At 51.3% G+C, this 27720-nt stretch overlaps 1 protein-coding gene and 1 long non-coding RNA gene across 2 annotated transcripts in view; one reads left to right on the forward strand and one right to left on the reverse strand.

Annotated features, from left to right (window-relative positions):
• KIRREL3 (kirre like nephrin family adhesion molecule 3) overlaps positions 1–27720 on the reverse strand; it is a 534044-nt gene that overhangs the window by 71794 nt on the left and 434530 nt on the right. The window contains exons 3-4 of the mRNA XM_026505424.4: positions 21630–21779; positions 16823–16972 (exon numbers count right to left, since the gene is read on the reverse strand). Of these exons, the coding sequence (XP_026361209.3) occupies positions 16823–16972; positions 21630–21779 (300 nt within the window). The remainder of the gene's footprint in view (positions 1–16822; positions 16973–21629; positions 21780–27720) is intronic.
• LOC130544550 (uncharacterized) overlaps positions 1–27720 on the forward strand; it is an 83670-nt gene that overhangs the window by 32009 nt on the left and 23941 nt on the right. The window lies entirely within an intron of this gene.

A 27720-nucleotide genomic window follows, 5' to 3' on the forward strand; every position in this document is an offset into this window, starting at 1 on the left:
GGCTACTTTGTGTCAAATGAGGCTGGCCACAAGTTATTCCAGAGACTCATAAAGTTTCAGTTGGAAAGCGGGATATATTCTTAATGCATTCTTATATTTTTTCAGTGCGGATGTGGGTAGGATGTGGATCTGATAACTCTTCTATTAACCAAAATACAAGATTAATAAGGGAAATGCCACTCCCCAACCACGTTGGGAACTGTGAGCATAATTTTACTTAATTCACTGCCTGCTGAGCAGAGCCTCCCGCTCCAGCCTGTCATGGGTCCCGTTTAAGAGCCACGCTCTGTACGGAGCAGTTTCATACCAGGCGGTGAGTGGCAGGAAAAAGCTCACTCACCAGTTCTGGGCTCCTTACAATACAGCAGCTGTTAGCAGAGAAGGAACACACTGTCCACTCATCTACGACAAATTGATTAATTTGTCCAAATTCCACGCATGCTTCAAACCTCACCTAAAAACTCTCCTGCAAGCCTGCCTTTGGTGACTTGGCTGGCACGACTGGGTGCTGCTGGCCCTCTGCCTCCCTCCCTCTCCTTGTCCTGCTTCCATTTCTACTTTCAGGCCAGGTGCACGCCGGGCGTCCACAGAGGGGCTCGGTGAGATCGGGGACAGCAGGTTTCAGTGTAAGGTGAATTGCAGCGAGCCGCTGAGGTGAGCAACAGCGAGTGGGGACCTGGGAGCCACATTACGCTCGGGGGAGCTGCCACTACACCGCTGTTACCCAGCAGGCAAATGAGCTCGATGTTGCCAGATCTTTGCAAGGGAAGCCAGAAATCTGAATTTTTAATACAAAACCCTTCAGAATCTTACATGTTGGCAACGAATTTAGAAAACTCTAAAGATACTCCAGGAGCTAAGCAGACGTGTCTGTGTGCCTGATCTGGCCTTCCCACTGCCAGCTGCCTCTCGCGAACCCGGGTTCAGGGATTCCTGCCTCTCTGTCCACTCTCCTACTCCCTCATTCCTTGGCCAAGCCCATGCTACCCCTCGCACAGGGTACACACTTGACACACCTTGTTGGAGCAACGCGTCTACAGGGAAAGCAGAGTCCCAGACTGGTCGTGTGTGCGAAGCCCAGGGGCCCATCCTGGGAGCGCTGCCCACAGCTCCCCCGGTCCCCCCCCCACCCCGGTCTGGGCAGGATAAGATGGGGCAGTTCCTCTGTCCAGTAGCAATCAGAGGAAGCTGTCCCTCCAGGTGGACACACCTTGGAGTAAAGAGATTCAATTAAGCTCCGGTTCACAGCCAGTGCTGAAATCCTCCCTCCGGAGAACCATTTCCTGCGATGGATTTTTAAGACCAGCAGTTGGAGAATCGCTCTCTCTCTCTCTCTCTCTTTTTCCTTTTGATACTGTGTCTCTAGTCAATAAATAAGTGGGAAATAAAGGATTTGAGAGAAAATAGGATGCAGTCAAAAGGTAAATTGTGGGCTTAAAAGCCCCTGAGAGACTGCCACTGACTTGGAAATGTTTCCTGGTTTGGCACCCACCTCCTCCGAGCCCAGGTTCCGGCTCTCGGATTTGCATCTCCGAAAGGTAATCTTGAAAACTGATTTCCCTCGGTTGCGTTTCATTGGCGTAGAAACTAAACAGGCTGTTGCTTTACAGTAATAACATCAACATTTCACCCACCTTTGCCTTAATTATTTTTCTGTCTTGCCAATAGAAGCTGTTGAATAAGATTTATAGGTGGCAGGGAGGTGGGGTGAGCCGGTGGTTGGCTCAGATAATGGGCCAAGCTGATTTCCCCTCACTGGGTGTCACTGGTATAAAAACAAGAACTAAAAGCTCTGCAGCACTTAAGTAATAATAATGTCAATGTTTCACCTGCCTTTCCCTTAATTATTTTTCTCTCTCACTCTTGCTACCTGAACCTGTTTAGATAAGATTCGGCACAGATAAAAGCCAAGGGCTCTCATTCTCTTCTGCAGATAAGCTGCTGTTCTTCCTATGTTCTGTGTGAAAAGGGAGCCGTGGAAGGCAGACAGGCTCTCTCCCAGATCTGCCTGGGGAAGTTTCAGACCCTGCAGATCCCAGGTGGACCAAGGGCAATGGGAAAGGGGGGCAGGTGGGTGTGAAGGCAGACGTGGGCACAAGGAGGGCCACCCTGGTCTGGGAGGCAGGTGGGCACTAGAAGCTGGAAGTAGAGGAAGGGCCCTCTCCCCTAGGCAGGGGAGAATGGGTCCTATTAGACTTGGGGGGAGGGGTCCGATCACACATGCTCCTGTGCAAGCCCCCAAGGCAGTGGAAAAAGCACGTGGGATAGTCTAAGCTTCACTGCTAGTTAGCTGAGTGTCCTTAGGGAAGTAACTCAACCCTTCTGGGCCATAGTTTCCTAAAAATAAATAAATTGGTCTGTATTTGTTATTATGCTTCAGGGAGCTTACTGATTGACTCTGGTAAGAATGTGAAACATCACCCCAGAAACACATATCTACATTCAGGACTTTGCATCCAAGTTTACAGGGATGAAAGGCACCACCCCAGAAACCTTGGCCCCATGCTGGACTCCTCTCTTTTTCTCCCACATGCTGTCCACCATCTCCACTGCCACCATCTTGGTCTGAGTCCCCTCACCTTTCACCTGTATTATTGCAAGAGCCTCTTACCAGGTCTCCTTGCCCTGTCCGCTCGTGGTTTGTACTCAATCCAGCAGCCATGCTGATCCTTTTAAAAATGGAACTTGGATCATTCACTCCCTTCAATGACTGCTTTTTCACTTAACACAGGGATTTTGTTTCAAGATTCACAGCTAACTCCTTCACCTCTTCAAGTCTTTGTTTAAAAAGCCACCTTCTAGGGGCACCTGGGTGGCTCATTTGGTTAAGTATCTGCCTTTGGTTCAGGTCATGATCTCAGGGTCCTGGGATCGAGCACCACATTGGGTTCCCTGCTCAGTGGGAAGTCTGTTTCTCCCTCTCCCTCTGCATCCCCCCCTCCCCGGCTCATGTGCTCTCCCTCTCTCATATGAATAAATAAGATCTTAAAAAAAAAAAAAAAGCCACCCTTTACATGGAAAACCTGAGTAGAGCTCTATCAAGTAAAGAAATGATAAATCCTACCAAATGTTTAAAGAAGATATAATATCAATCCTTTACAAAATGTTCCAGAATATAGAGGAGGAAGGAACACTTCCCAATTCATTCTACAAGACCAGCATTGCCCTGATACTAAAGCCAGACTAAGACATCACGAGAAAAGAGAACCACAGACCATTGTCCATCATGAATATAGATGAAAAGCCCTCAACCAAAAATTGGCAAATTGAAGCCAGCAACATATGAAAAAGATTATACACCGTGACTGAAATTTAACCTGGGAATGCAAGGTTGGTTTGATATCCGACAGTCAATTCATGTAATATACCACATTAACAGAATAAAGAGCAAAACCACATGATCATCACAACAGATGCAATAAGAGCATTTCATAAAACCCAATATTATTCATGGTAAAAGCTCTCAACCAAGTAGGAACAGATGGAAACTTCCTCAACTTGATGTAGGGCATCTATGTAAAATTCACAGATAGCATACTTTATGGTGAAAGAGACTGGCAGTAAAGGGAGGATGTCTGCTCTCGCCACTTCTGTTCGACGTTGTACCGGAAGTTCTAGTCAGTTCAACATGGAAGAAAGGCATCAGACTGGAAAAGAGTAAAACCATCTTTACTCTCAGACAAGATAATCCTGTATGCAGAAAATCTTAAGGAATTCACAAAAAACTATTAAAATCTAAAAATGTGGTTATAGGATCCAAGATCCATATACAAATATCAATTGTGTTTCTATATATTAGCAATGGATTATCTGAAAAAGAAATTAAGAAAACCATTTCATTTACAGTAGCATCACAAAGAATAGAATACTAGGGAATAAACAATAGAAGTACAAGATATGCACTGAAACCTACAAATATTGCTGGAAAAATTAATGATCTAAATAAATGGAGAGACACCACATGTTCATGGATTAGAGGACTCAATATTGTTAAGATGGTAGTTCTCCTCAAATTGGTCTACAGCTTCAACACAATTCCTATCAAAATTTCAGCAACCATTTTTGATAAGTTGATCCTAGGATTTATATGGAAATGCAAGAGAGTCAAATTAGCTAAAACCATTTTGAAAAAGAATAAAATTGGAGGAGTTACTTTTCCTGATTTCAAAACTTGCTATAAAACTATAATAATGAAGCCAGGGTAGTACTGGCACAAAGAAGAAACTTATAGGCCAATGTATTAGAATTGAGAGCCTGGAAATAAACCCTTACAATTTGGTCAGCTGATGTTTGATGAAGACGTTAAGGCAATTCAATGGAGGAAAGGATAGGCTTTTTCATTAAATGATGCTGGGAAAACTGGATAGCTGGATGCAAAAATGATGAATTTGGGTCCTGACCTCACAAATTACAGAGAAATTAACTTAAAATGAATCACAGACTTAATCTAAGAGCCAAAACTGTAGAATTTGTAGAAGTAAATCCTTGTGTCCTTGGGTTAGACAAAGTTCTTAGATATATTATCAAAGATTTATTTATTTATTTGAGAGAGAGAGAGAGAGAAAGAGAGAGTGAGTGAGCATGGGGGGAGGTGCAGAGGGAGAGAGAGGGAGAGAGAGTCCGCCGAGCACGGAGCAGGATTCGGGGCTCAGTCTCACGATTCCACAATCACGAGCTGAGCCAAATCAAGAGTCGGTCGCTTAACTGACTGTACCACCCAGGCATAATTCAAACAGAACAAAAAAACTATGAAATTAGACTTGATTAAAATTAAAAGCTTTTGTGCTTCAGAAGGCACCTTGAAGAAAATGAAGACAGAAGCCACAACCTGGAAGAAAATATGTGCAAACTACATATCTGATAAAAGACTTGTACCCAGAGTATATAAAGAACTCTTCTAGCACAGTAAGAATAAGACAAATGATCCAATTTAAAAATGTGCAAAAGGTCTGAATAGACATTTCACTGAACAATATAAAAATCGATAATTATTGGGCACCTGGGTGGCTCAGTTGGTTGAGGATCTGACTCTTGGTTTGGCTCAGGTCATGATCTCAGGGTCATGGGATTGAGCCCCACATCGGGCTCCATGCTGGGTGTGCAGCCTGCTTAAAAATCTCTTTCTCCCTCTTCCTCTGCTCCTCCCGCACTCGTGCATGTGCTCTCTCTCCCTCTCTAAAATAAGTAAATCAATCTTAAAGAAATTGATAACCTCAAATGATCCCATCAAATGATGCTCAACATCATGAGTCATTAGGAGAAGGCTATCAAAACCACACTGGGGTACCACTTGACTTGTGCTAGAATTACCATAATAGAAAAGCTAAATGTGTTGATGCGGATACAGAGAAACTGGAACTCTCATAAATTGTTGGTGAGAATGGAATAAAATGACGCGGCCCCTTTGGAAAAGAGTTTGGCACTTTCTTAAAAAGTTAAGCGTAACCTTTCCGCATGAGCTAGTTGTTCCGCTCCTAGGAATCTACCCATGACAAACGAAAACAGGGCACCTGGGTGGCTCAGTCCGGTAAGTGGCTGACCCTTGATTTTGGCTCAGATCTCAGGGTCGTGAGATCGAGCCCCTCATTGGGCTCCGTGCTCAGCGGGGAATCTGATTGAAGATTCTCACCGTCTGTCCTTCCCCTGCTCCCTTTCCCTGTCCCAGAAAAATGAGAACATACAACATATGCCCCCACGTACACTTGCACTGGCATATGAATGTTTATAGCAGCATCATTCACAACAGCCTGAAAACGGAACAATCCAAATGTCCATCAAGTGGGGAATGGAAAAACAAAATGTTTATCAATAGAAAGCAATAAAAAGAAATGAACTATTGATACATGCTCCCACATGGGCAAATCTCAAAATACTGTGCTGAGTGAAAGGAGCCAGGTGGGAAGACCACATATTTTATGATTCTATTTATATGAAATGTCCAGAAAAGGCAAGTCCATAGAGACACAAGGAGGATCAGTGGGTCCTAAGACTGAGGGTGGAACGGAGATTGACAAGGGATCTTTTAAGGGTGATGGAAATGGCCTAATATAAGATTGTAGTGATGGTCGCACAACTCCATGAATTTACTAAAGATCATTGAGCTGTACACTTAAAATGGTTGGATTTAATGGTATGTAAATTATACCTCAAGAAAGCTATTAAAAAATAAAGGGAAAGATGAAAAAAAGTTCACCTCCTCTGGGAGGTCCACCCTGATTGCACCACTTGTCCTCTCCTTAAGAAATTCAACTCCATACACTCTGCTCTACTTTGATAGCACTTACCCCCCCAAGAGATTATAACAGTTTTGAAAAATTTATTGTTTACTAATTCCCTCTGTGAGAATCTATGTTCCACGAAGGCAGGAGATTTACTCTGTTTATAGTCCATCAGGCCACACACCGATGTACTATATTTCCAGTGCCTAGAACAGCACCTGACACACGGAAGATTCATTGACACATGCTGAAAAACGGAACAAATGAAGAACCCTTGCTTGGTGGATTCCCTCCAGCTCTGATTCTCTAAATCAAGGTTAGGTTTCGGTCCTCAGGGGAACCATTGCCCAGGCCAACTTGGTATCTGGGGCCGGGGCTGGAGGAGAAGCAGGGTCTTCCCAAGTGACCCTTCGTTAGAGCCCTGCTTTCTCTGTCTTATAGAGTCAGAGAAGATGCGTTTTCCTTTCCATGCGTTGTACAGCCTCTAGCATATTTCCTTCCCTTCCCTTCCCTTTCTTGTCCTTCCCTTCCCTTCCCTTCCCTTCCCTTCCCTTCCCTTCCCTGCCCTGCCCTGCCCTGCCCTGCCCTGCCCTGCCCTGCCCTTTTTGACTTCGGTTGAGCCATGTGCAAAATGAGTTCTTTCCATCATTCTAGGGAACGTGTATGTGTCTCTCTGTGTGTAGACAGAGGGGAAGTGAACAGTGTGGGGAGGAGGTGGTGTGTTTGGGAGGGCAGCTCTTCTCGTGGGATGGCTGTGTGGTCACCGGCTTGCTCCTCCATCTTGCCTTCTACCACTGAGGCTGCAGTGGTGTTCCCGGCAGGCACCGGGTGATTTTTCAGCTGCTAACACGGTTCCTGACATATTTACATATGGAAAGTTCCTCCTTTCTATAAACATTTACAAACACCTTGATCGACTTGTGAAAATGTGACACTCTTTTGGAAGCCAGCCTTCTTGGGCTGCGGGGCTCAGCTACTTACTTTTGTAAAATGGAAGCACCTGTTTGGGCTTCTGGGCGCCTAGGACGCTCCCACTTAGGAAAACCTCCTCCACACAAACAGAATAACGTCAAGGCCCAGAGAGACGGGGAAGGAAGCGGTGGGCAGCCCTCTGAGAGTGAGACTTAATGGGATGGAAAATGGATGTTGTGGGTTCAGGGGCCCTGGCTCCCCAGGCGCATCTGGGGAACGAGGTGGAGGGGGGGCTGCCAGGAAGGCTTCAGTTCGTTGTGCAGGCCTCTCCCTGACGCTGGGGGCCCTGGGACGGTGTGATGGCTCAGACGGGGCTCCTGGAGTTCCCTGGGGCTGGAAGGAGACCTGTATCCCAGGGGTCCATGATCTGAAGGGGAGGAGTCAGACGGCAGAAAGTCTGAGCGGAATTTGGAAAAAGGGAGGGGCAGGGCTTGGCAGGAAGGGCAAGGGTGTTGGAGCCGGAAAGTCTCGAGTCCTGATTCTAGCTCTTTTTCTTTCTTGTTGTGTGACCTTGAGTGAGTTAATGGATCCCTTTGGGCGTGAACTTTCTCACCTGTAAGACTACCAGTCTGTGGGTCGGGGTTCTTGAAATGCCCCTCTCCAGCCCCACCTCCCGTCTGGGTCTCATCCCAACACAGCCCCAGACCAACAAAGCTCTGTTCCCTCTCCTGTGTCAGCCGAGCGTCTTTGCAGAGAAATGGCAACTGCTGCCACCTGGGTGTCCTGCGCTGACCTGGGACAGCAGGGATCTCCCCGGGGTCTCCGGCCTCTGCCCCCTCTCCCAGGGCTCTCTTTCTGGGACTGCCCCTTGTGAGTGTGCTTTGGGCATGTGAGTTCATCTAGAAACTCCCTCCTAAAACTCCACCCCTCCCTTGCCCCATTGGCTGCCGGGGGAAGGCTTTCATTTAGTGGTGCTTTCCTTTCTCATTTCATGCTGTAATGGAGATTCACTGCTAGTTTTAAATCCATAATTTGCCATGAAACCCTCGTCTCAGGCCCGGGCTGAGGTCGGAGCGGAGAAGTGGTGAGCTATTTTTACCCCCGGAGGTCTCCCTCCTCAGCTCAGCCAGTCAGGGCTCCCTCAGGGCTGGCTTTGGCCACGGTCCTGGCTGTGACACCCATGGTGCCCCGGAGGCTAGAGTCAGGAGAGAGGCGATTCCTCCCTGGGTGGAACCCGCTGGTCCTTTCGGTTGCTGTGACTCTCCCTCGCCCCTGCCCCCCACCCCCAGCACTTGGTTTCTCATTAGGGGGAATCGATAGAGAAGCGGGGCCTCACGCTGGGGCTCTCATGCTCCACCTACCCCGTTCATTTCTGGCCCTAAAGGGTGGGAGGGTCAATACTTTTGTTGAGTTACTAAGATCTGTCCATTTCCAACTGTGACAGATTCTTGTGACTGTGTCCCCGAATCTTTCCCCATGATTCGGCCCTGCTCTGAATTGTGTGTGTGTGTGTGTGCGTGCATTTGTCCTTGAGGTGAGGTGTCTGTGTGTGTCTACAGCTGATGGATGAACAGGGAGCCTCGTACGTGGCCAGCCGGGTTTCCTGACGGGGCTCCGGCAAGCCACCCGGACACAAGTGGGCTCTCGCCTGGGCTTGGAAGGGATGTGGGAAGCCAGGCCCAAGGCAGAGGAAGCAGCCCCATGATGGCAGAGCAGGCGACGGCCCCCTCAGGGCAGTGCTCTCACTTCCCGAAGCTGCTGGTTCCTTGCCGAATGGCAAAGGTTGGACGCCAGAGGATCAAGGTCCTGACTTTTGCAGCTCTCCATGGTCTGAGCTCACGCTCCCCTTTGCTGAGTAGTGCAGTCTGATCGGTGTCTCCCAGGGTCACGCTTGGTTAAAGCAGTGGGAGAACTATTAGCCTTGCTCCTCAGCGCCAGGGAACAATGGGAACAATGCCCCCCAGGCCCGACCCCCAAACCACCGTCTAATGAAGGTGAATCACAGTCAAACTGTGGTGTGGATTTGCACTTCCTCTTCCCAGCTCCTGATTTTATCAGAGAGAGAGAGAGGGGGAGAGAGAGGGTCCAGAGATGGTTATGTATCACTATCCCGGGTCTCATGGCGAGGGCCTGGGCCTGCATTGTCAGTGGCTGGCCTGGGGCAATGATGCGTGTCTTCCAGCCTTCAGGTGAGGGTCCCTGTCCTGCTTAAACCTGGAGGAGTGCCAGTGCCCTGGGTATGACGGTGGCACCCTTCAGGGGCGTGGGGCTGCCTGCGGAGCCTCAGGCATGGAGTGATGGGGACCCTGAGGGGTCAGCAGAACTATGTATGGGGTGGTGGGGGTGGGGAGCAGGAGACTGAGAGCATTGCATGGGCAGCAGACCCAGTGGGCTCCTACAGAATCTTCCTGACTTCCCTCATGCTGGTGTTGAAAGCAAGAGATGCTAGAAGGCGGAGGGGAGGGGCTGGCCCTCGGTTGGCCACTGGGGATGCTGCCTCCAGCCCAAGGCAGTGTTGGGCCTCCGGGCCACTCCAGCGAGGCAACCTAAATAGGCCGGTTAGCTCTCTTCTCATTGGCTGGGTCTGGGTAGGGGAAGGCAGGGGTGGGGGCCCTGGCATCAGGTCTCCTCACTTCCTGCCTGCCCTCTGCCTCCTACATACAGGCCGAGAGGGAAGCACTGAGGTTGCCTCCATCCCTGATGGACCCCAGAACGCTTTGGAGCCTTGCAAGTTGTCCTGACACTGAGGTTGAAATGAAGGACAGGGAGATGGGTGTCAGGCCGTGGGGGACAGGCATTCCTTTCCATGGCAGATTAGAGAACCAGGGGGAGACTGTTGGGGGGCAGCAGGAGGGAAGGCCCAGCTCTGAAGTGTTCTACGTACTTGACCCCGTGACTATAGGGACCTCCAGAGAGACCCTCCATCACTGCCTCCCCCCCAGCCTCCACTTGCCACCGACAACTGCTGCGGGCAGCTACTCAGGGGGGCATATGGCTAACTACCCTCAATATGATAGAATATAATTATATTATAATGCAATTTCGAAGTCGGAGACTAGTAGTCACCTTAAGGTAACTCAGTGCCCTCAGGCCACGCTCACCTTATAACCTGCCAAAGCAGGTAAGCAGAGTTAAATCGGGAGGGCCAAGAGGGGTGTGCAGTGGCTCAAGAGACACGGAGGAGGGCCCCCAAGAAGGGCAGAATGGCAGGAAGGGAGTGGGAAGCAGCTGGTGGCAGGGGTGGGAGCTGGGGGGGTGGGGCTGAGGTGCACAATAGCTCAGACGCCTGGCTCCCATCTGGAACTTCAGGAGATAAGGATGCTTCCTTTGCTCCTCTCTCCCATCTCTGGCTTGTTTGCTGCCCCTATTTGAGGGTGACTGCAGGGTAATGAATGTGGCAGGAAGCAGGCACACAGCACAAATGAGAAACAGCACCTAAGACCAGGCCGGGGCCCAGGCAAAACACGCTTAATAAGGAGATAAGGAAATCAATTCTGCTTGTCTTCCCAGGCGCGCGAGGCCGGGAGGGGCCCTCAGGATTCATGTCTTTCTGCCTTGCATGCTGGTTGGCCAAGCCTCTCGAGGACGCAGAGCCCGACCCCCCAGGAAGGAGGAGCTGCTTGTTGGTGTTGCTTTAGCACGGCAAAAATAATAGTAGTAACAACCGCCACGGGTATGATAGTAACAGCCAGGGCTTCTGGGCTTTGCCGCTTACCGGGCGCTGTTTTGAGAAATGTCTTCTATCAATTATCCCGTTAAATCCTCTCTAGGACCCTATGGGCACAGGGAGGACTATACCCCCATTTTACCTATGAGGAAACTGAGGCACAGCGGGCAGGGGACACTTCCAAGGTCGCAGCACTGGTAAAGTGACATAGCTAGATTTCCGGCGTTGGCCATCTGGCTTTCAAAGTCTGGGATGTTACCCTGAAGCCTCGTTGTCCCTCTAAACACAACACGACACAACACGACACAACATGGCACAATATGACACAACTGTGGGGCTCAGAATCTGCCAGGTACCGTTCTCCGCGGTGAGGTGCAGTGCAAACTCCCTGCAGTTTGCCCCAAGCCCTCTTGCTACGGTTACATGATGAGCATTGCTGAGCACCCAGTGTATGCCTGCAGGCTGCGCTGGGCCGGATGCCTAGAGACCCACTGGGGGAGACAGACAGGGAAACGGTTCCTTGCAAGATCATGTGTTGAGTGTTGTGACTGAGGTGTGGATGGAAGGCTAAGGGAGCACAGAGTGGGACAGGCAGGCCATGTGGTGTTCAGGGAAGGCTTCCTGGAGGAGGTGATGTCCAAGATGGATCCCGACAGGGGAGCAAGAGTGGGCCAAGGGAAGAAAGGAGGGAAGGACATTCCAGGCAGCAACACACAGGCATGAAGCCACGAAGTGTGGGCAGTGGAGGGAGCTGTGAGCTGGTTCTTGTCCCTGGAGCAAAGGGGGTGCTGGAGCAGGGGCTGGAGGGAAAGCAGAGGGCAAGCTTCAGAGAGGGTTTGGGCTCTGTTCTTTGGGGTGCTTTCTCACCCCTGAAGAACAGGTCGGTCTGTCCCTTACTGACAGGGAGCCTGTGGCTGGGTTTCTTGCCACCAGTTTCTGGAAGACCCTTTTTAAAAGCCAGTGCTCTTGGGCCGTGTTTCAGCTCTGCCTTCCCTTGCTGGATGACCCGAGCTATTCACTTTCTCTCTCTGGACCCACCCTGCCCCCCACTCCCCCAAGGATGAGGGGATTGGGAATTGGGGGGTGCTGCCAATGCCAGGCACTTAGGGTACCCGGGCCCTACAGCTGCCCTGGTGGAGAGATACAGAGGAGGCTCGTGGCTCTGGAAACTCAGGGACCCGTCCGGACCTTCTCTGTTGGCCCCGTCAGTGTCTGGAGCTTGACATCACTTTAAAGACGCCCTCTTTATTTGAATTGACTTAGTCTCCATCATTAAATAATTCATGTTGATTTAGAAAGCTTTGTTTCTAATGGGAGCCACAAGACAGCAGAGTTAATATTAGAACGGGCCAGGAAGATGAGGGAAATGGGAGGAAGACTGGGAAAACACCCTTTTAAATAATTAACCCACCATCCACCATCCTCCGCTGCCTACTTCCAATCCCCCTCACCCTGCTCTAGTTTCTCGGTTTCACAGTGGTCGTTATCATCCAACGTCCTGCGGAAAGACGCAAGGTGCTTGTTTAATCTCTTTACTGCTGATTGACTGGCTCTCTCTCTGCTAGAACACAGGCTCACCAGGGCAGGGCTGGCTTTCCCTTCCACTGACCGATGAACCTTACTTGCCTAGCTCAGTGCTTGGCACCTAGTAGGTGCTCAGGAAATATTTGTTGTTTAAGACCTTGGCTTCCATTTCCTCCCTGATCTGGGTTGTCCAACTCCTCGATTCTCAAATTTTTGGGCGGTTAGCAAGATCAAATGCAGTACTGTCCTTACGGCTCTGGCCCTGGAGCAGTAGAGATATTTGTCAACCCTGGGGTCCCTGCAGGTGGGAGAAGGACGCAGTCTGCCTGTGTGTGTGTGTGTGTGTGTGTGTGTGTGTGTGTGTGTTAGTTGGGGGGGTGTGTTAGTCTGGTGCTCACAACAGTTCTGGGAGATTTGTATTTTTATTATCCTCATGTTATAGATGAGGAACGAGAAACTCCACTCATTCATTCATTCATTCATTCATTCATTCATTCATTCATTCATTTAAAAAACCCCAAATAGTATTGAGGACCTACCGTATACTAAGTGCTGGTTATAGAGAGTTGAACCAGAGCCCCCGTGGGAGCGCTAAGGACCCCACCCAAGGTCACACTGTGAGTAAGCTGCATGTAGGGGTTCTGCCGCCAGCCCCTGACTCTGCCTGCTATACCCCGGCTCTGCACACGTCCACGGGGGTCCTATGATGTCCTGCTAAGCTGAGTGCCCGCAGCCATGGCTCGGAAAGCAGGGAAGCTGCAGACAGAGGGAGGACTCTTGGGTTAAGACGTAGAGCCGAGTCCAGAATCCCAGGGCTGGGCAGGACTTTGAGAGTTCCCCTCTCCAGAATCAAAGTAGGGTGCTGCACAAAACACTCTATTACCTTCTGCGCCTCAGTCTCCATGTGAATTCTGGCTCCGGTGGGGGATGGGCCATCTTCCTAAACTACTTGGTGCCGCAAGCAGGGCTCCTTATTGTAGAAGTCACGGTGTTTTGGGAGCCCGACAGTTCTTAGTGACCATCTTATCGATCAACCTCCTTCATGTTACAGATGAGGAAACTGAGACCCAGAGAGGTGGAGTATCAGGGCCAAGATCACACAGCTGGTTAATGGCAAGACCATGACTGTTGCCTCCAAGTCTGCTGCTCTGGGTACCATGATTCTCGAGACGTTCTGCAGGTGGAAAGATGCCTGTCTTGACCAGGCCCGAGTCAAGGCATGGTCCTCTGTGCCGCAGAGGGAATGCAGCCTGGCCATTAACCTGGGCCGCGGCCCCGGAGTCTTTGCCTGGCTCGGCTTCCCAAACTCTGTCCCTTCCCCCTCTTGCTCTCCTGGTCCCCTAGCTCCCTCCCTCTGCCTCCCAGGGTAGCAAATGCTCAGCTCCAAGTTGCTCCTTGCCTGATTGCATCTGAGAGCTGGAAACACAAGGCTAATTAATGTGTCTGTGACTCTAGGCTTGGCTGTCGGGGCTGGGTCCCCACGCCCTCCCTGGAGCACCATGGGCTCTGTGAGCTGGCCCTCTGGCTTCTCCAAGCAGGCTGCTGGCAGATGCATATTTTAACAATGCACATCTGTTGGCTATATAATTTCTCGTATTTGCCCTCCTCACTTGGTGCTTTGATGGAAGACCCCCAGGGGTCTCCCTCTGTTCCAGCCAAAGTGTTTGCTTTGCAATTTTGCTGGAATACCATCTGATTCTGCTCTCACATCTTCCGCAGGTTCTAATCAGGCTCTTACTTTATTTAATTAAAAATCTATCTCAGGCAAATACAGACTAAATTAGGAAGCTCTCTCATTCCTGGAACACAGGGAAGGCAGCCCCTCCCTTGGGGAACTGGCTGGGACATTTTCCCGGGCTGAGATGTCACAGCAAAGCAGATGGGGTCTTGGTTGGCAAGCTGGCTGGCCAGGGTAGAAACACCCCTCTACTCAGCATGGTGAGCAGACCAGAGCTCCCTTTCCAGAAGGCTGGGTCAGCTTCTGCACGCGGGGCCTCTCTCCAGGGCAGTAGGTGGGGCTGTATACCGCAAAGAAATTCAGTTGGGCTGGTTGCCTGCTGGACCCGCCAAGGATGGGGGGGCACCTGCAGGGCCAGCTCAGGGGTGGGACCCCGGGTGATCAAGAGGGGCTGGAGGCAGAGCCTGGGGCAGCTCTTTCTCGCCTGGGGTTACTTTGTTAGGAGGACCGATGTCAGTGGACTCTTTGAGGAAAGGGTGCTGGACACATGCCTGCTCAGGCTCTTTTTCCAGCTCTCAGGAATCCAGCAGAGGCTAGCCTGCCGGGGTTACCTGGAAACTCCTCCTTCCCCCTCTTCAGCTGCCTTCCAGACTCGTAAAACATTTTCCCCACACAAAGCAGCTCTGTGCCAGGTCTGGCCACAGGAGAGGGAGACCGGGGAGCCTTTTCGATGTGACCTAAGACAAAACCAACTCTGTCCCGGTGAGATTCTGTGGCCCTGCTCTCAGCAGCCCGGCCCTGAAGCAACCAGACAAAGGAGATTGTGCCGGCATCTCGGGACGTGGACACCACTGGTTTGGAGTTGGACAATCTGGGGTCTATTTTGAGTGGTAATTAAGCTGTGAGTGGCTCCGCTCTCTGAGTCTCAATTTCCTCATCTGTACAACATTTGGAATAATCTGGGCTTGGTTATCTCCCTGAGAGAGGAGAGGGGAGGCAGGCTGTGAATGGCTGGGCGCCACCGGGCAAAGCTCTGACGGTAGGACGAGAACATGAGGACGAGAAGCATCTCCATCTAGTTCAGGTCCTGCGCGAAGTCAGGAGTGGGCAGTGCTTAGGTCCTTCTCAACTTAGCATTCTTTGGTACCTTCTCGAAGGGGGACAAGACAGCAGAAGGCAGATTATTTTGAGGGTGGGGAACGGAATTGTCTGTGGAGATGCACGAATCTGTTCTGACATTGCACAACACTCAGAAATCAGAAAACATATTAGACACTAACTCCTCCCACTCGTGTCCACACCGCCACACCACACTGTACCCCCATTCCCATTTTAGCCTCCACGTTGGGAGAGACGAAGATGTCCGCCTCTCCCTTTCATATCCCTGATTACTCTTCTGCAGGCCCTTCTGGACCAAGCCGTCCCAGCTTACATGCCCTGCCAGCCCCGGTTTCTTTCTTCTTTCCTTCATCGCAGACTAGAGGAGACTCTGGGGTTGAGGGAGGGTCTGGGGGGCCGGCCCTGAGTTCTGCCTCCCGTCCCTGAGAAGCCCAGCTCCCAGCTCGGTAAGTGGTCCTCTGGGGCTCGCGGTCGTGCTTGGGATACTGTGCCCCGCGTGCTGCCGTGTCGATCTGAAGATAACCTGACACGCTCCTAAATATTTCATCAAGGCCGCCACACTCCTTATCCACCAGGTGAGGAGGCCGCCCCCCAGCTGCTGACCCTGTGGTCCCAGCTTCACAGCAGCTGGTAAGAGGCAGGCAGGGTGGAGCCCAGGCTCCCCTCTCTGCGGCCTGTGCCCCGTCCCACCCGGAGCTGGCGGAGTCTCACTGAGGGGGCAGGGCGGTGGCGTTGGAGCCCTAGCCGGGAGACCCTTGGGGCCGGGCCCTTGGCATCTCTGAGCCTCAGTTTCTCATCTGGGGCACAATCCCTGTCCCACTGTCTTGCGTTGGAACTGCTGAGGTAATGTACAGGGAAGTGCTCTGACAGGGACTGTAGAGCATATGCCCATGTCTCCTCTTATGCCGTCTGTGTGAGGCTAGGTTCTCAAGGGCCTTGGGCCTCAGTAGCAGCTGGCTGGAGGAGGGAGTCGACAGGGCCTGACCTCGAAATCAGAAGGGGGCTGTTTAAGAGGTGGGCGAGCTCTCTCCCTTGTCTTCAGGCAGGTCTGCCTGAGTGAAGGAGTGGGGACCTCTCAAGCAGGGTGTCCAAGGGGCATTGGTCTCCTAGGAAGCCAAGAGGAAGAAAGGCCAAGGGGGCAAAGGTCTGATTTGGCGTAAGAGCCCAAAACAAACTTTCCTAGGGATGATTTAGGCAGTCGGTTCTCCAGCTGAGAGCCAGGGTTCCCAGGGAGCAGCAGAGGGTGGAGAAGGAACAGGTGCAGTCGTGGTCCCTAGGGATGCTGAAATCATGCTTTGTTAGCACCCAGGGGGAGAAAGAATGGACTCAAGGACGTATCACATTCTTCTCCGTATCTCCATCGCCTAGCACACGGCCTGACAACCATCATGTGTACAGAACGCTCTTCCTGGTGGAATAAATGGGCATTCAGGAGCCCCTTTCAGCCCCTTAAGCTGGAGTCAAACCCCCCGGGGTTGGACAGGGTCACAGGTCGGTTAGCAGCCGCCTTCCGATTTCCAGAGCTGAAACTTTCACTTTCCCCTTTTTGGCGGGGAAAGTGGGTCCTGACCCGGTGGGGGCAGCAGCGGCTGGAGCCCAGTGTGATAACCCCTTTGGGCTTTGCCCAGCAGGGAGGCCCTTCTGGAACCGAGCGCGTGGTGCTTCCCGCAGCATCCTCGGCCCCCGCGTATCAACGGTTCTTACCCAGGACAGTGAGGCGTGCGGGGCGAGAGCGAATGGCGGCCTGGATGGCCTGGCACTCGTACACGGCGTCGTCTTGCAGCTCTGCTCGCAGGATCTTCAGGTGATGCTCCCCTGACAGGTGGTTCCCTACCACCAGGTACTGCGGGTAACCTGTGGAGACAGTAGGCATGTCGGGGGGGGGTGGGGCCAGAGGTCGAGGAGGCACTCCCGCCAAACAGGCCGGGTGGTGGGACATGTGAGCAGGGGGTGGTCTTGGAGGCTGGCAGAGCTGGCGATGCTCAGGGCCCTGACCTGGGTGTGAGGAGCACAAAAACGAGAACTCTTCCCGGGGATTGGGCAGCGTGGGTGTGCGTGTGGGGGTGTGTGTGTAGGTTTAGGAATGTTGGAGAAGCTATGATCAGGGAAGATAGAGCGGAGATGGAAATGCTACGTGTGGGCAGACGCAGCAGGGTCAGTGCTCTGGTAAGCAGTGAGCTCAGCGCTGTGGTTTACCAACCAGACATGCATTTTGATAAGGAAACACACAGAGAGACAGAGAGACCCAGGCTGCGATTCTCAGCAGACAGAGTCAGAGAGAGAGAAGAAAAGAGAAATCTCTGGAAAAGAATCAAGAATGACTTTGGGGGGCAAGTTTTGTTCGGAATGGGCAGGAAGCAGAAATTGAGGCCCACCCTACCAGTGCCTGGCATTCTCTGGCCACTTTGAACCATCAAGGGCCCTATTCTGGTTACTTCTACTACCCACCTCAGACCCCAGGGCCTGATTAAGCACTTACAAGGCACTCAGGACACTTAGGAATGTGGGGCCCCTTATACTACTGGTGATGAATAATGGATAAATAAAAATTTGAGAATGATTAATCATTAATCGGCCTTCCTGCTGTGTATGGTGAATATAAATGCCCATATAAGTCGTGGCTGGCCAGGTTGGGCAGATCCCCTGTCCCGGACCTTGGGCCCTAGACCTCCTTAGTCTCTTCCAGAAGGATCTCTTTTCCATCGTCCCCTTGCCTGAGCTTTATTTCCCCAGCTTCCTGCTCTGTTCTCTTCCCTTCTCTCCTCAGAGGCCCGCCCACCCTCCGGCAGCTCCAAACTGCTCCTCTTTCTAAAAGACCTTTGCCTGGACAGTGTGAGTTCTCAGAAATGTGCCATAGGAAGAGGGGGTTGGCCTATCTGGCCTTTCAAAGAGAAGACTAGGGCTTAAGCCAGTGAGAGAGAGAGAGAGAGAGAGACAGACAGAAACAGAGAGACAGGGGCATGCAAATGCTCTCCAAATATTCCCGTCTCTCAGTGTGGGTTAGATGTGTTCACATAAATCCCAAGGACAGCACTAGCACCAGTGGACAGAATTAATACAGGGAAATACTTTAGAATATTCTTAATATAATTTGAAAGGTCCAACAAGGATCTGGGTTGCCAGAGGTGGTAGTGAGGTCCCCACTAGTAGCGGCATTCAAGCACAGGTTGGCGATCACCTGTCAGGGGTACTGCAGAACAGATTACTATCCTAGATGGAATATTGGAGCTCTAAGGTCCCTCCCATCATAAGCTAAGGGTCTTGCAGAGGTGGGGCAGGCCTCCCCCAGGGTGAGCCATACAGGGGCCACTGGCACCCATTCTTGGTCAGAAACATAGCTGTGATCCTTCCCAGGATGTATTCTGGGGGCTTCCTGTGTGGCTGAGCCCTTCAGGCTCATGGCTTCATGGCTAGCATCATCCCCATCGTGCGATCAAACGGCCCTGCCCTGCACAGCTGTTCTGGCCGGGCCAGAGATGCTCACAAGGCAGTCGGCTGTACCCCCGAGAGCACCACTTCCCCTCCTTCCCGCCCTTCCTGCCCTCTGCTGGGCTTTGGGAAGAAGCCCAGGTAAGTTAAGCTGGCTCTCCCCAGGGCCAGGACAAGGGGCTGGAAACGGGTTCCTGCCCAGCCCTCTCCCCGCTGCTTGCCCTCAATGTAGCTGGCTCACTGCCCCCAGCCCTTCCGGCCCAGCCTCTGGATCCCGCTGTCCTTGATTAGTCCCTGGTCTCCTGCAGGCATCTTGGCTGGAGCTTGTGTTTTTGTTGTCTTGCAAGCTAGCAGCAGCAGGATTTCGCTCTCATGAGCTGCTGAAAACATCAGTGATGGGTTTGTTTGTATTTGCCTAATTAGCCAACGAGCTGCAATGCTATCCCAAGGACTGGCAGGATCTTTGGAAAACACAGGCCCAGAGGCATTGATTCTGAGCAAGTTCTAGCTCCTTCCATAGTATCATTACTCTCTCTTGCTATGCTCAGGGAAGGCAAAATTATTGGGGTCTGGGTTCTACAGTCCAAGTGCCTGGGTTCAAATGCCCGGGTCTATCACTTCCTAACTCTGTTGTCTTGGCTAAATTACTTTAACTTCTTCGTGCTTCTGTCTCCTCATCAGCAAAATGGGGACAATATCAGTATCTCGTAGACTCATGGTGAAGATTAAGCGGGGTCATCCATGTTAAGTGCGTGACACGCAGTAAAGAGTCTATAAATGCTGGTTTAAAGAAAAATGACAGTGAGATGGGACAGCCAAAAAGGTCTCTGTCTTTAGAAGCAAGAAAATGCAGGGTGTCAGGCTTTTTGGGTGTGAGGTGCCGGGGTCCCACACACTGTGACTGGGTGTACATTTGACTCAATTTCTTTCTCGACTGTGACTTTGTTTACCTGTCAAATAGAGGGGGCAATCCTTCTTTTTCTCCCTGGATCATTGTAGATTTATGACATAATGTTTAAGAATCGCTTGCGCTTCTTAGAAGAAGAATGTTCTATCAATATGAGGGCATGCATTTATAAATCATTTCCTTCGAAAGTGTTTTCCAGCCTTGGTGACCAGAAAGACAGGTCTTCAGTGAGTGAGGGCATGATTCCTGGTCCACTGAGCTGGGCCACACAGAAAAGGATAAAGTTAAAACAGAAGAGGATAGAACCAGGCAGGTTGAAGTCTCGTAATTCTGGGCCTCAGTTTCCCCACAGGGAAACCTGTGCCGTTATCGAGTGCTCTGTGAATACTTGCTGAATGAAATCGAGATCTATCACTCTCCCTTTCTTGTCAGGCAAGCAAGCAGTATTTATCGAGCATGTGAGTTTCTGTCATTATCGTCATGATGCTTTTTTGGGGATTGGTGATCAAAGAGAAAATACCAGGAATTTGAATTTATTGGCTTTGCAAGGAGATGGACAACCTTCTTTGTATACATGGAGTCAAGTCAGAGAGCAAAGAGACCCCAGTTCATCAGAACCCCATTGTCTCTCAGAACTTAGCAGGACCCAATCCTGATCCCAGAAAGCCATTCATGGAATTGGATGCCAGCGGGTCAGTTATGCATGTGGTGATGAACGTCTGTGGTGACCCGCGGCTTCCTCTTGGCCACCAAGCCAAAAAGACCCCAGTCCTTGACCGGAGGCTGCAAACCACTGACCAGGAACCCAGAGCACCTCCTTGGCTTGCAACGATGCTGGTCCAAGCTCAGAGCCACGCAGAGCATGAGTGATTCTAGTTTAGGAAGGTGAGATCATTCCCCCAGTTTCTCTAGGGTAAGGAAGTTCAGAGCCCCTGAAATTGGCTGGTTCCCATAATACTTAAATTTTATGGCGGCACAGTATATTTTGGAGATATTATTGTGTATTTTATCCATGCTCAGCTGGGCTGCAGCACTCAAACCGGGTGATGCTATTGACCGTGGCTATAATGTTTCAATATACATTTTTGGCAAGACATAACTCACATTTTAAAATATTAATTTCCCAACCATCATGTTCCTGAGTGCACTTCGATTTTTATTTTCCTGCAGCTGTATACCACGAGAGAAGCAAAGCTACTTCTCGGTCGAATACGTATTTTTTTTTCCCTCCTCCTTCTACCCTCAGCCGTTCCCCAGGGGTGGGGACACCCAGATACCTTGTTCTGAATTTTCCAGGTTATGCTAAGCCTTGCAAGCGGTCACATGCCTGCCCTCCCCAGGGGAGAATAATAATTGCTGATGGGTGAGTGACCGGGAGGATGATTCTATTCTTTTCCCCCCCGGGGGAGAGGATGGATCGGAAAGACATCTGTGTGAGCTTAAGGGTTGACATTCATAATGGTTAACAGATGACAGGGCATCGCACCAACCGGGGAGCTCAGCTGCCAGCGACGGGAGCCCACCGGGACATCTTGCTCGATACCAGCCTGGGTGGGCTCCACGAAGTTTGAACTTTAAACGCTCCTTGTCTTTGCTTCCCATCACATGGTAACCCCTAAAACCAACTGGGTTACTTTGTGAGTTTTCAATTTCTTTGGCTCCCTTTAATGGTTGGGAGCCCAGCAAGAACCAGGTGGTGACTTAAGTGGGGGATACATTTTGGATCAAGAAACAGGAACCTGTTACTTCTAGGAATCTGCCTTGACTTGAATTGTGTTTGACTTTTTTTTTTTTTTTAAGATTTTATTTATTTATTCGACAGCGATAGAGACAGCCAGCGAGAGAGGGAACACAAGCAGGGGGAGTGGGAGAGGAAGAAGCAGGCTCCTAGCAGAGGAGCCTGATGTGGGGCTGGATCCCAGAACGCCAGGATCACGCCCTGAGCCGAAGGCAGACGCTTAACCGTTGTGCCACCCAGGCGCCCCTGAATCGTGTTTGACTTTTGAAGAGATCCTCCAGGGCTCTGCTGTTGGGGTTTGGCCACCAGGGGGATGTACAATGAAACCTGGAGAGTTAATCTCCAAATGCCCATGAAGATGGGGGTTCCCTAGGAGGGTGGGTGGGTCCGGCAGGGACGGGTTCCAGGCCTTCCTGGGGAAGTCTGGGGGTACTCACTTGAGAGGTCCCTGCCCACACCCAGAGCCAAGCCGTCTTTGATCCACAGGACGAAGCCATCATACTCGGGGATGGCGCACAGCAGTGTCACTGGCTGGCCCGACACCACGGCCTGGTCCTGGGGTTGCTGGCTGAAGGAGTATACTTGGCCTAGGAAGGAGACAAGCACAGCGGTCAGTTACTTGCAGGTCGTAGTGCAGTGCCTGGAGGACTTCGCTTCAAGTTAAGAAGCAGAGCAGAGGCTGGCCCAGGGGAGAAGCAACCACCCCCCCACCGCCCCCAGCATCTTACGTCCTGCCTGGGGCTCCGCAGCAGCTTCCTACCTGCCCCCACTTAATTCGCTGCTTTTAGCAGCTGGCTCGCCACTCAGCTGCCCCACTCATCAATCCTCACCACACACTCCCACCGTGATCCGGCCTCCTCCAACCCCCAAGGAGGCCGTGCCCACTGCCCTCCGGACGAGCTCTGCCACTTTCCACTGGGCTGGCTCTTACTTGCTGGCTTGCATCTCCTCTCACAACAGGGCAGAGGCAGGAGAGCTCCCTCCAGCTGCAAGCGTCCTGTGGGGGTTGCCTCAAGAAGGCAAGGGGAGGGGACTAGTGCGGCTTGGGTAAAAAGCCGAGAATCCAGGGAAAACATTATTGTTTCAGTGGTTCCCAGGCTCGTACAGTGTGGCACAACGCGGGCAGGAACACCCTCTTTGTTCCTTTCTTTCCGGGGCGGGGGGCAACCCCAGCTCCGGCTTCCCTACCACCTGGGAGAAGGTCATGGGCATGACCCCAAGCTCTCCCATGTACCCCTGGGAGCAAGACGGCCCCGAGCCATCCAAACCAGCCAGCTCACGTGTGGTGACCCAGACACACCCACAGTGTGTACCCCGTGCCAGCCGCTGCTCTGTTTTAAAATATTGGCTCATTAACTTCTTCACCATCATAACAACCTAGGAGGTAGGTACTATGTTGATCCCCGTTTTCTGGAGGAGGAAATGGGGCCCAAGGTAGTGCTTGGTAATGACTGAGCAAGTACCAAGTGTGCATTACCTTTAGCTTTACAGTAGCCGTAACCCTGGCACCTCACCAAGCCCCGTTCGCAGGGGCGTGGATGTTAACTAAATTATCCAGGAAGTGCCTAGCGGCAGGACAAGGGCTGCAAAGGCAAGACTTTCTGGCTCTAAAGACTGTATTTTCACCTGCTGAGTTGTGCTGTTCCCAGATCCCTAAGCTGGCCCTGGAGGGAAAGCTGAGGAAGCGGGCTGACGTGATCCGTGTTCCCTGGGAGGTCACAGGTGCATGGACAAGAGGACATTGACATTTACTGAGCCCCTGGCCCACAGCAGAAAGTGCTTCATGTGCCCCCCTTTCTGTAACCTGTTTAATGACATGTCAGGGCAGACACGGCCCGATGTTACAGCAAGGAAAACAGGATCAGAGAGGCAATGTAACCTCCTCAAGACCACACAGCTAATGAGTGGTGGAGCCGGGGTCTGACCGGGGTCCCTGTGACGTCCAAGCCCACATTCTTTCCCATACCCTGTCCAGCCGATGCAGACACACAACTCAGGAAAGGTGGACCAGGTGGGCATGGGAGAGTCAGGGATGGTCACAGAGGTCCTGGGCACTAGCTGTTGCCCATCCTGGGACCCGACGGCCCAGGCTCAGACTGCTGGTAAGGCCATGCTCTCAGCAGCAGGTGGTCCGAAGAAGGGAGTGACGGACATGTTAAAGAAGCCGAGGCAAGTGGGCCAGGGTGGCAGAGCCGGTGGTGGGCTCCCCGAGAGCAGAGGTGAAGGTCCGCCTCAGAGAGCCTGTGGCAGGTGGGAAGGTAGCCGCATCTGCAACCTGATGAGATCTTGGCTGGGTCTCTGAGGAGTCTCATTAAAAATCAAATTGGCCCTGAATTGTGGGAGTAACACTTTTTATTCTGATTTGAGCTTTACAAATTAGATTTCATAGGACATTTTAATCAGCTATGTGTGGTGGGTTTATTTATTTTTTTTCCTCTCAGTCTCTTCAAGTTCTCTGTTGTAATTAGACTGTTTCTGGCACCAAAACAAGAGAGAGAGAGAGAAGGAGGAAGAGAAGAGAGAACAGGAAGAAGAAGTGGGGGAGGGTGCCTGGAGAAAGAGCCAGAGGATGGGGTGACTGTGAGGAGGGTGAGGGAGATGGGAGGGAGCTGGAGAGGCCAGAATAAGGGGACAGGAAGGGAAAAAGGGCAGGGAGAGAGGAGGAGAGGGAGGGGAGGAGGGGGAAGGCTGTGGTGGCACTCTTTCCTGAGGCTCTTTTCTTCAGGCTCAATGATGATTTCACAGCTCCTTCTTTTATCTCAAAATCTTTCTTGCAAGAAGGACAGTGTCAAGACAGCTGCAATGGCTGCCAGAGATTGTGTTCTCAGAGAGAATTAGCGGCTTGTCAGCTGGGGGCAGAGGGACTGTAATGAGGAGGCCCTAAGCAAGTGGTGGGGACCCTGCAGCGGGAGGTGTCCCCTCCTCCCACCCCACTCCCGCTTCCTCAGGTGTTGGTGAGGATAACAGAGAGCTGAGGTACATTGAGCATCCCGGGGGGGGGGGGGGGCGGTGCAGGCGGCGGGGGTGAGCCCTGGTTGGTGCAGGGAAAGCTGAGACCGGCCATGGAGTGCTCACTAGCTCACTTTGGATGGTGGCTCAGAGCCAGGCTTTGGGGCAGCCACAGGATCCCCCCCAATAAGCCCTGAGCCCACAGAGAGCAGCCTGAAGGGGCAGGGAAGAGGCAGGGAAGGCCTGGGCTGAGGACAGTCTGATTCGTCCCAGCAGGCTTCAGAGAGAGCTCCCGCATTGAGTCCCTTTGGATCCCCTGGGCTTTTCTATGGAAAGAACGTCTCCTGGGTGGGGTGGGGGGAGCGGAGAGAGATACATAGTACAGCCTCAACAACCCACCCAAAGCACAGTATTTACCCATTAATTTTTGCAAGGGAATGATTGGTGCTCTGACAATTTTCTTTTTCAATCTAATTTTAATTTCTGTGCATTAAATACATGCCACTAGAAATACTTTTTCTTTCGAATCAAGGAGATGCTTTTTCAAATAGAATCATAAGGTGAGTGTCACTGTCTAGAGTAGATAAAAGTCACGTTGCTGTGGGTGGAGGGGAGGTGGAGGGATGGGGCGCACTGTCTTTTTTTTTTTTTTAAATGATTTTTTATTACATTATGTTAGTCACCATACAGTACATCCCCGGTTTCCGATGTAAAGCTCGATGATTCATTAGTTGTGTATAACACCCAGTGCACCATGCAATACGTGCCCTCCTTACTACCCATCACCGGTCTATCCCATTCCCCCACCCCCCTCCCCTCTGAAGTCCTCAGTTTGTTTCTCATAGTCCATAGTCTCTCATGTTTCATTCCCCCTTCTGATTACCCCCCCCTTTCTTTATCCCTTTCTTCCCCTACCGATCATCCTAGTTCTTATGTTCCATAGATGAGAGAAATCATATGGGGCGCACTGTCTTTTCACCCAGCGGACACACCTTGAGGCTTCTCTTTCGGGCTTCAGAGCCCTTAGGAACACAGTGTACCAACCATGGGTGTGGTTTCCTGGCCAAAAAACCACTCTTCACCCGTTCCCTCACAGACTGGTTTCCTTTCCCTGTCGTTCCTGCTCCCAGGAAGTGAACTGTGAGTGAGCCTGGATCTTTTCTAGAACTTCCTGAGCATTATGGTCAGTAGACAGGAAGCTCCTTGAGAACATTTGCTGATTCAACACACATTTATTGTGACCTGTTACGAGGCAGGCATTGCACTGTCTTGTAAGAAACAGATGGATACGATGTGGTCCTTCCCTCCAGGAGTCAACGCCTGTGCACCCACCACACCCAGACAACTCTGCTCTGGGCACAGAGTATGAGCTGCACCCACTCGACACACCTTGCACCATCCATCCCAAGTTTTCTGCCTCAGTTTCCCACTGTGCCCACTGGTGTTCTCCTGCTGTGAAGCCTGGCAATCAGCGTGACCTCCTTTTCCTGCTGTATTTTCAATCTGTCCCCATCGCCAAGTGTGGCCCAGCCCCTCCTCCATAGCATCTCTCAGACCCACCCTTTCCTCTCCTTTCCAACCGCTGCAACTCAAAGTCCAGGCCCTCCCCACCTCCGCCTGGGTTCTTTTGACAGCTGTGAATGCTTTTAGGTCCAATCCTGAGCTTTCTTCCTAAGTCACCACTTTACACGTGCGCTCTCTCTCCCTTTCCGAGGGGTGGAAAGTCTAATGGCACTCCACTGCCTACAGGACAGTACCTGACCGCCTTCTCCAAAATCTGACCCCCTTCTCCCTGGGTGCTTGGCAGCAACTTGTGCCGGCCATTCACTCACGTTACCCGTCCCAAGTCATCGACGTCCTACCATTCTGGAATCGCCCCTCTCTCTGCAGCTCCCTAACCAGCCTGCCCTCCCTGAAGCCAAGTCCTCCTCCACTAGCTTTGAGCTTTGCCTGTGCTTCTAGGCACTTCCCATCACTGAGGCGGGATCTTCTCTCTTCTCCCCTCCTCCCCACTTTTCCTCCTTCTCATCCCCCCTTAATTTCTTCAAACTTCATTGAGCATTTACTATCCATCAGATGCCAAAGGTAAATGAGAAATGGAGGGTAAACTGAGGGCAGGGGCACGGCCATCTTTTTCAACTTGTATTCCCCGCACCTTGTCTAGTTGCATAAGCACGGAATAAACTTGACTTGTGACCTTGTGGCCCCCCTACTGTTGTTTGTCCCCTGACATCTGTGGTCATGAAGGAAAACTGTTTTTACATTATAAACTACTGACTAAGCAGCTATCATGCTGAGCTCACCACACAGGAGGGAGGTGAGAAATGAAGGGGAAGGGCCAGAGTCTCAAGGAGTCAGGCTTTATAGGATAAAAATAACGGAGTTATTCGTGGAAGACCTACTTTAACCAAGTTTTTGAATATACAGTGCTAGTCAGATATTACTACCCACATGTCACAGATGAGCTGAGGCTCCTAGAAATGAAATGACATGTCCAAGTTCTCCCAGTTAGCCCGGGTGTAACTCAAGGTCACATGGTGGGCCCTGGTGCAATTCAAGGTCACACAGTGGGCCCAACTACAATAAAGACCCAAATGTCTCTGGTTGCAAGCCCTGTTTTCTTGTCACTATCCTTTGTTGGTATCAAATTAAGGGTCTAGACTCGGATTTTTATCCACAAACCAGGACTCCCCCCATTCAACCCCACCACCCATTGCCCTCAGACCATCTAAAGAGAGGTAGAGGTGGGTGGCACAGCGGTTGAGCGTCTGCCTGCGGCTCAGGGCGTGATCCCGGAGTTGTGGGATCGAGCCCCACATCAGGCTCCTCCGCTGGGAGCCTGCTTCTTCCTCTTCCACTCCCCCTGCTTGTGTTCCCTCTCTCGCTGGCTGTCTCTATCTCTGTCAAATAAATAAATAAAATCTTAAAAAAAAATAAAGAGAGGTAGAGGATCTCTGGAGGGAAAAGCGATTTCTTGGGTCTTCCCTAAGTTTACATAGCCTCCTGCCAGCTGCTGGCCGACAACACTGAGTTAGGGTTCAGGGTGGAGTCCGGTACTAGCCACCACGGGGGGTAGGAAAGAAAGGAGGTGCAGTAATTATTGGCACCAAGTATTATATAGTCATTATCTATATAACTGTTATTATATAAATATAGAGAACTAGCTATATATCATAAGCAATACTTTTATGGTTGTAGAATTGATACTAGCTAGTTTTCATTGTGTGCAGCACATGTGTTAAGAGCTTTATGTGGGTTATTTGACTGAAGGCTCTTCACGGTCAGTCCTGGGTGACAGGTGCCCTATCAGGTCCCCGTAAAGATGAGGCTGTCCGGGGGCCCAGGGCACTGAGTGGTGGGGGAGGGACATCAGGCCCAGCAGTCCTGTTCCGGAGCTGCATCCTGAGGTCCTTGGCTGTATGGTCATCGGCCCCTGGGAACTCACAGAACCCGCCCGAGACCACACTTGCCCTTGCCTTTGGCCAGGACTGCAAAGGGAGGGCCTGGATGGAAACGCACTTGGTGGGTTAGACCCAGTGGGATGTGGTCCCGGCGGAGGCTGCAGACATGCTTTCCTGT

Source organism: Ursus arctos, unplaced genomic scaffold, assembly GCF_023065955.2.
Source record: "Ursus arctos isolate Adak ecotype North America unplaced genomic scaffold, UrsArc2.0 scaffold_22, whole genome shotgun sequence".
Classification (NCBI taxonomy): domain Eukaryota; kingdom Metazoa; phylum Chordata; class Mammalia; order Carnivora; family Ursidae; genus Ursus; species Ursus arctos.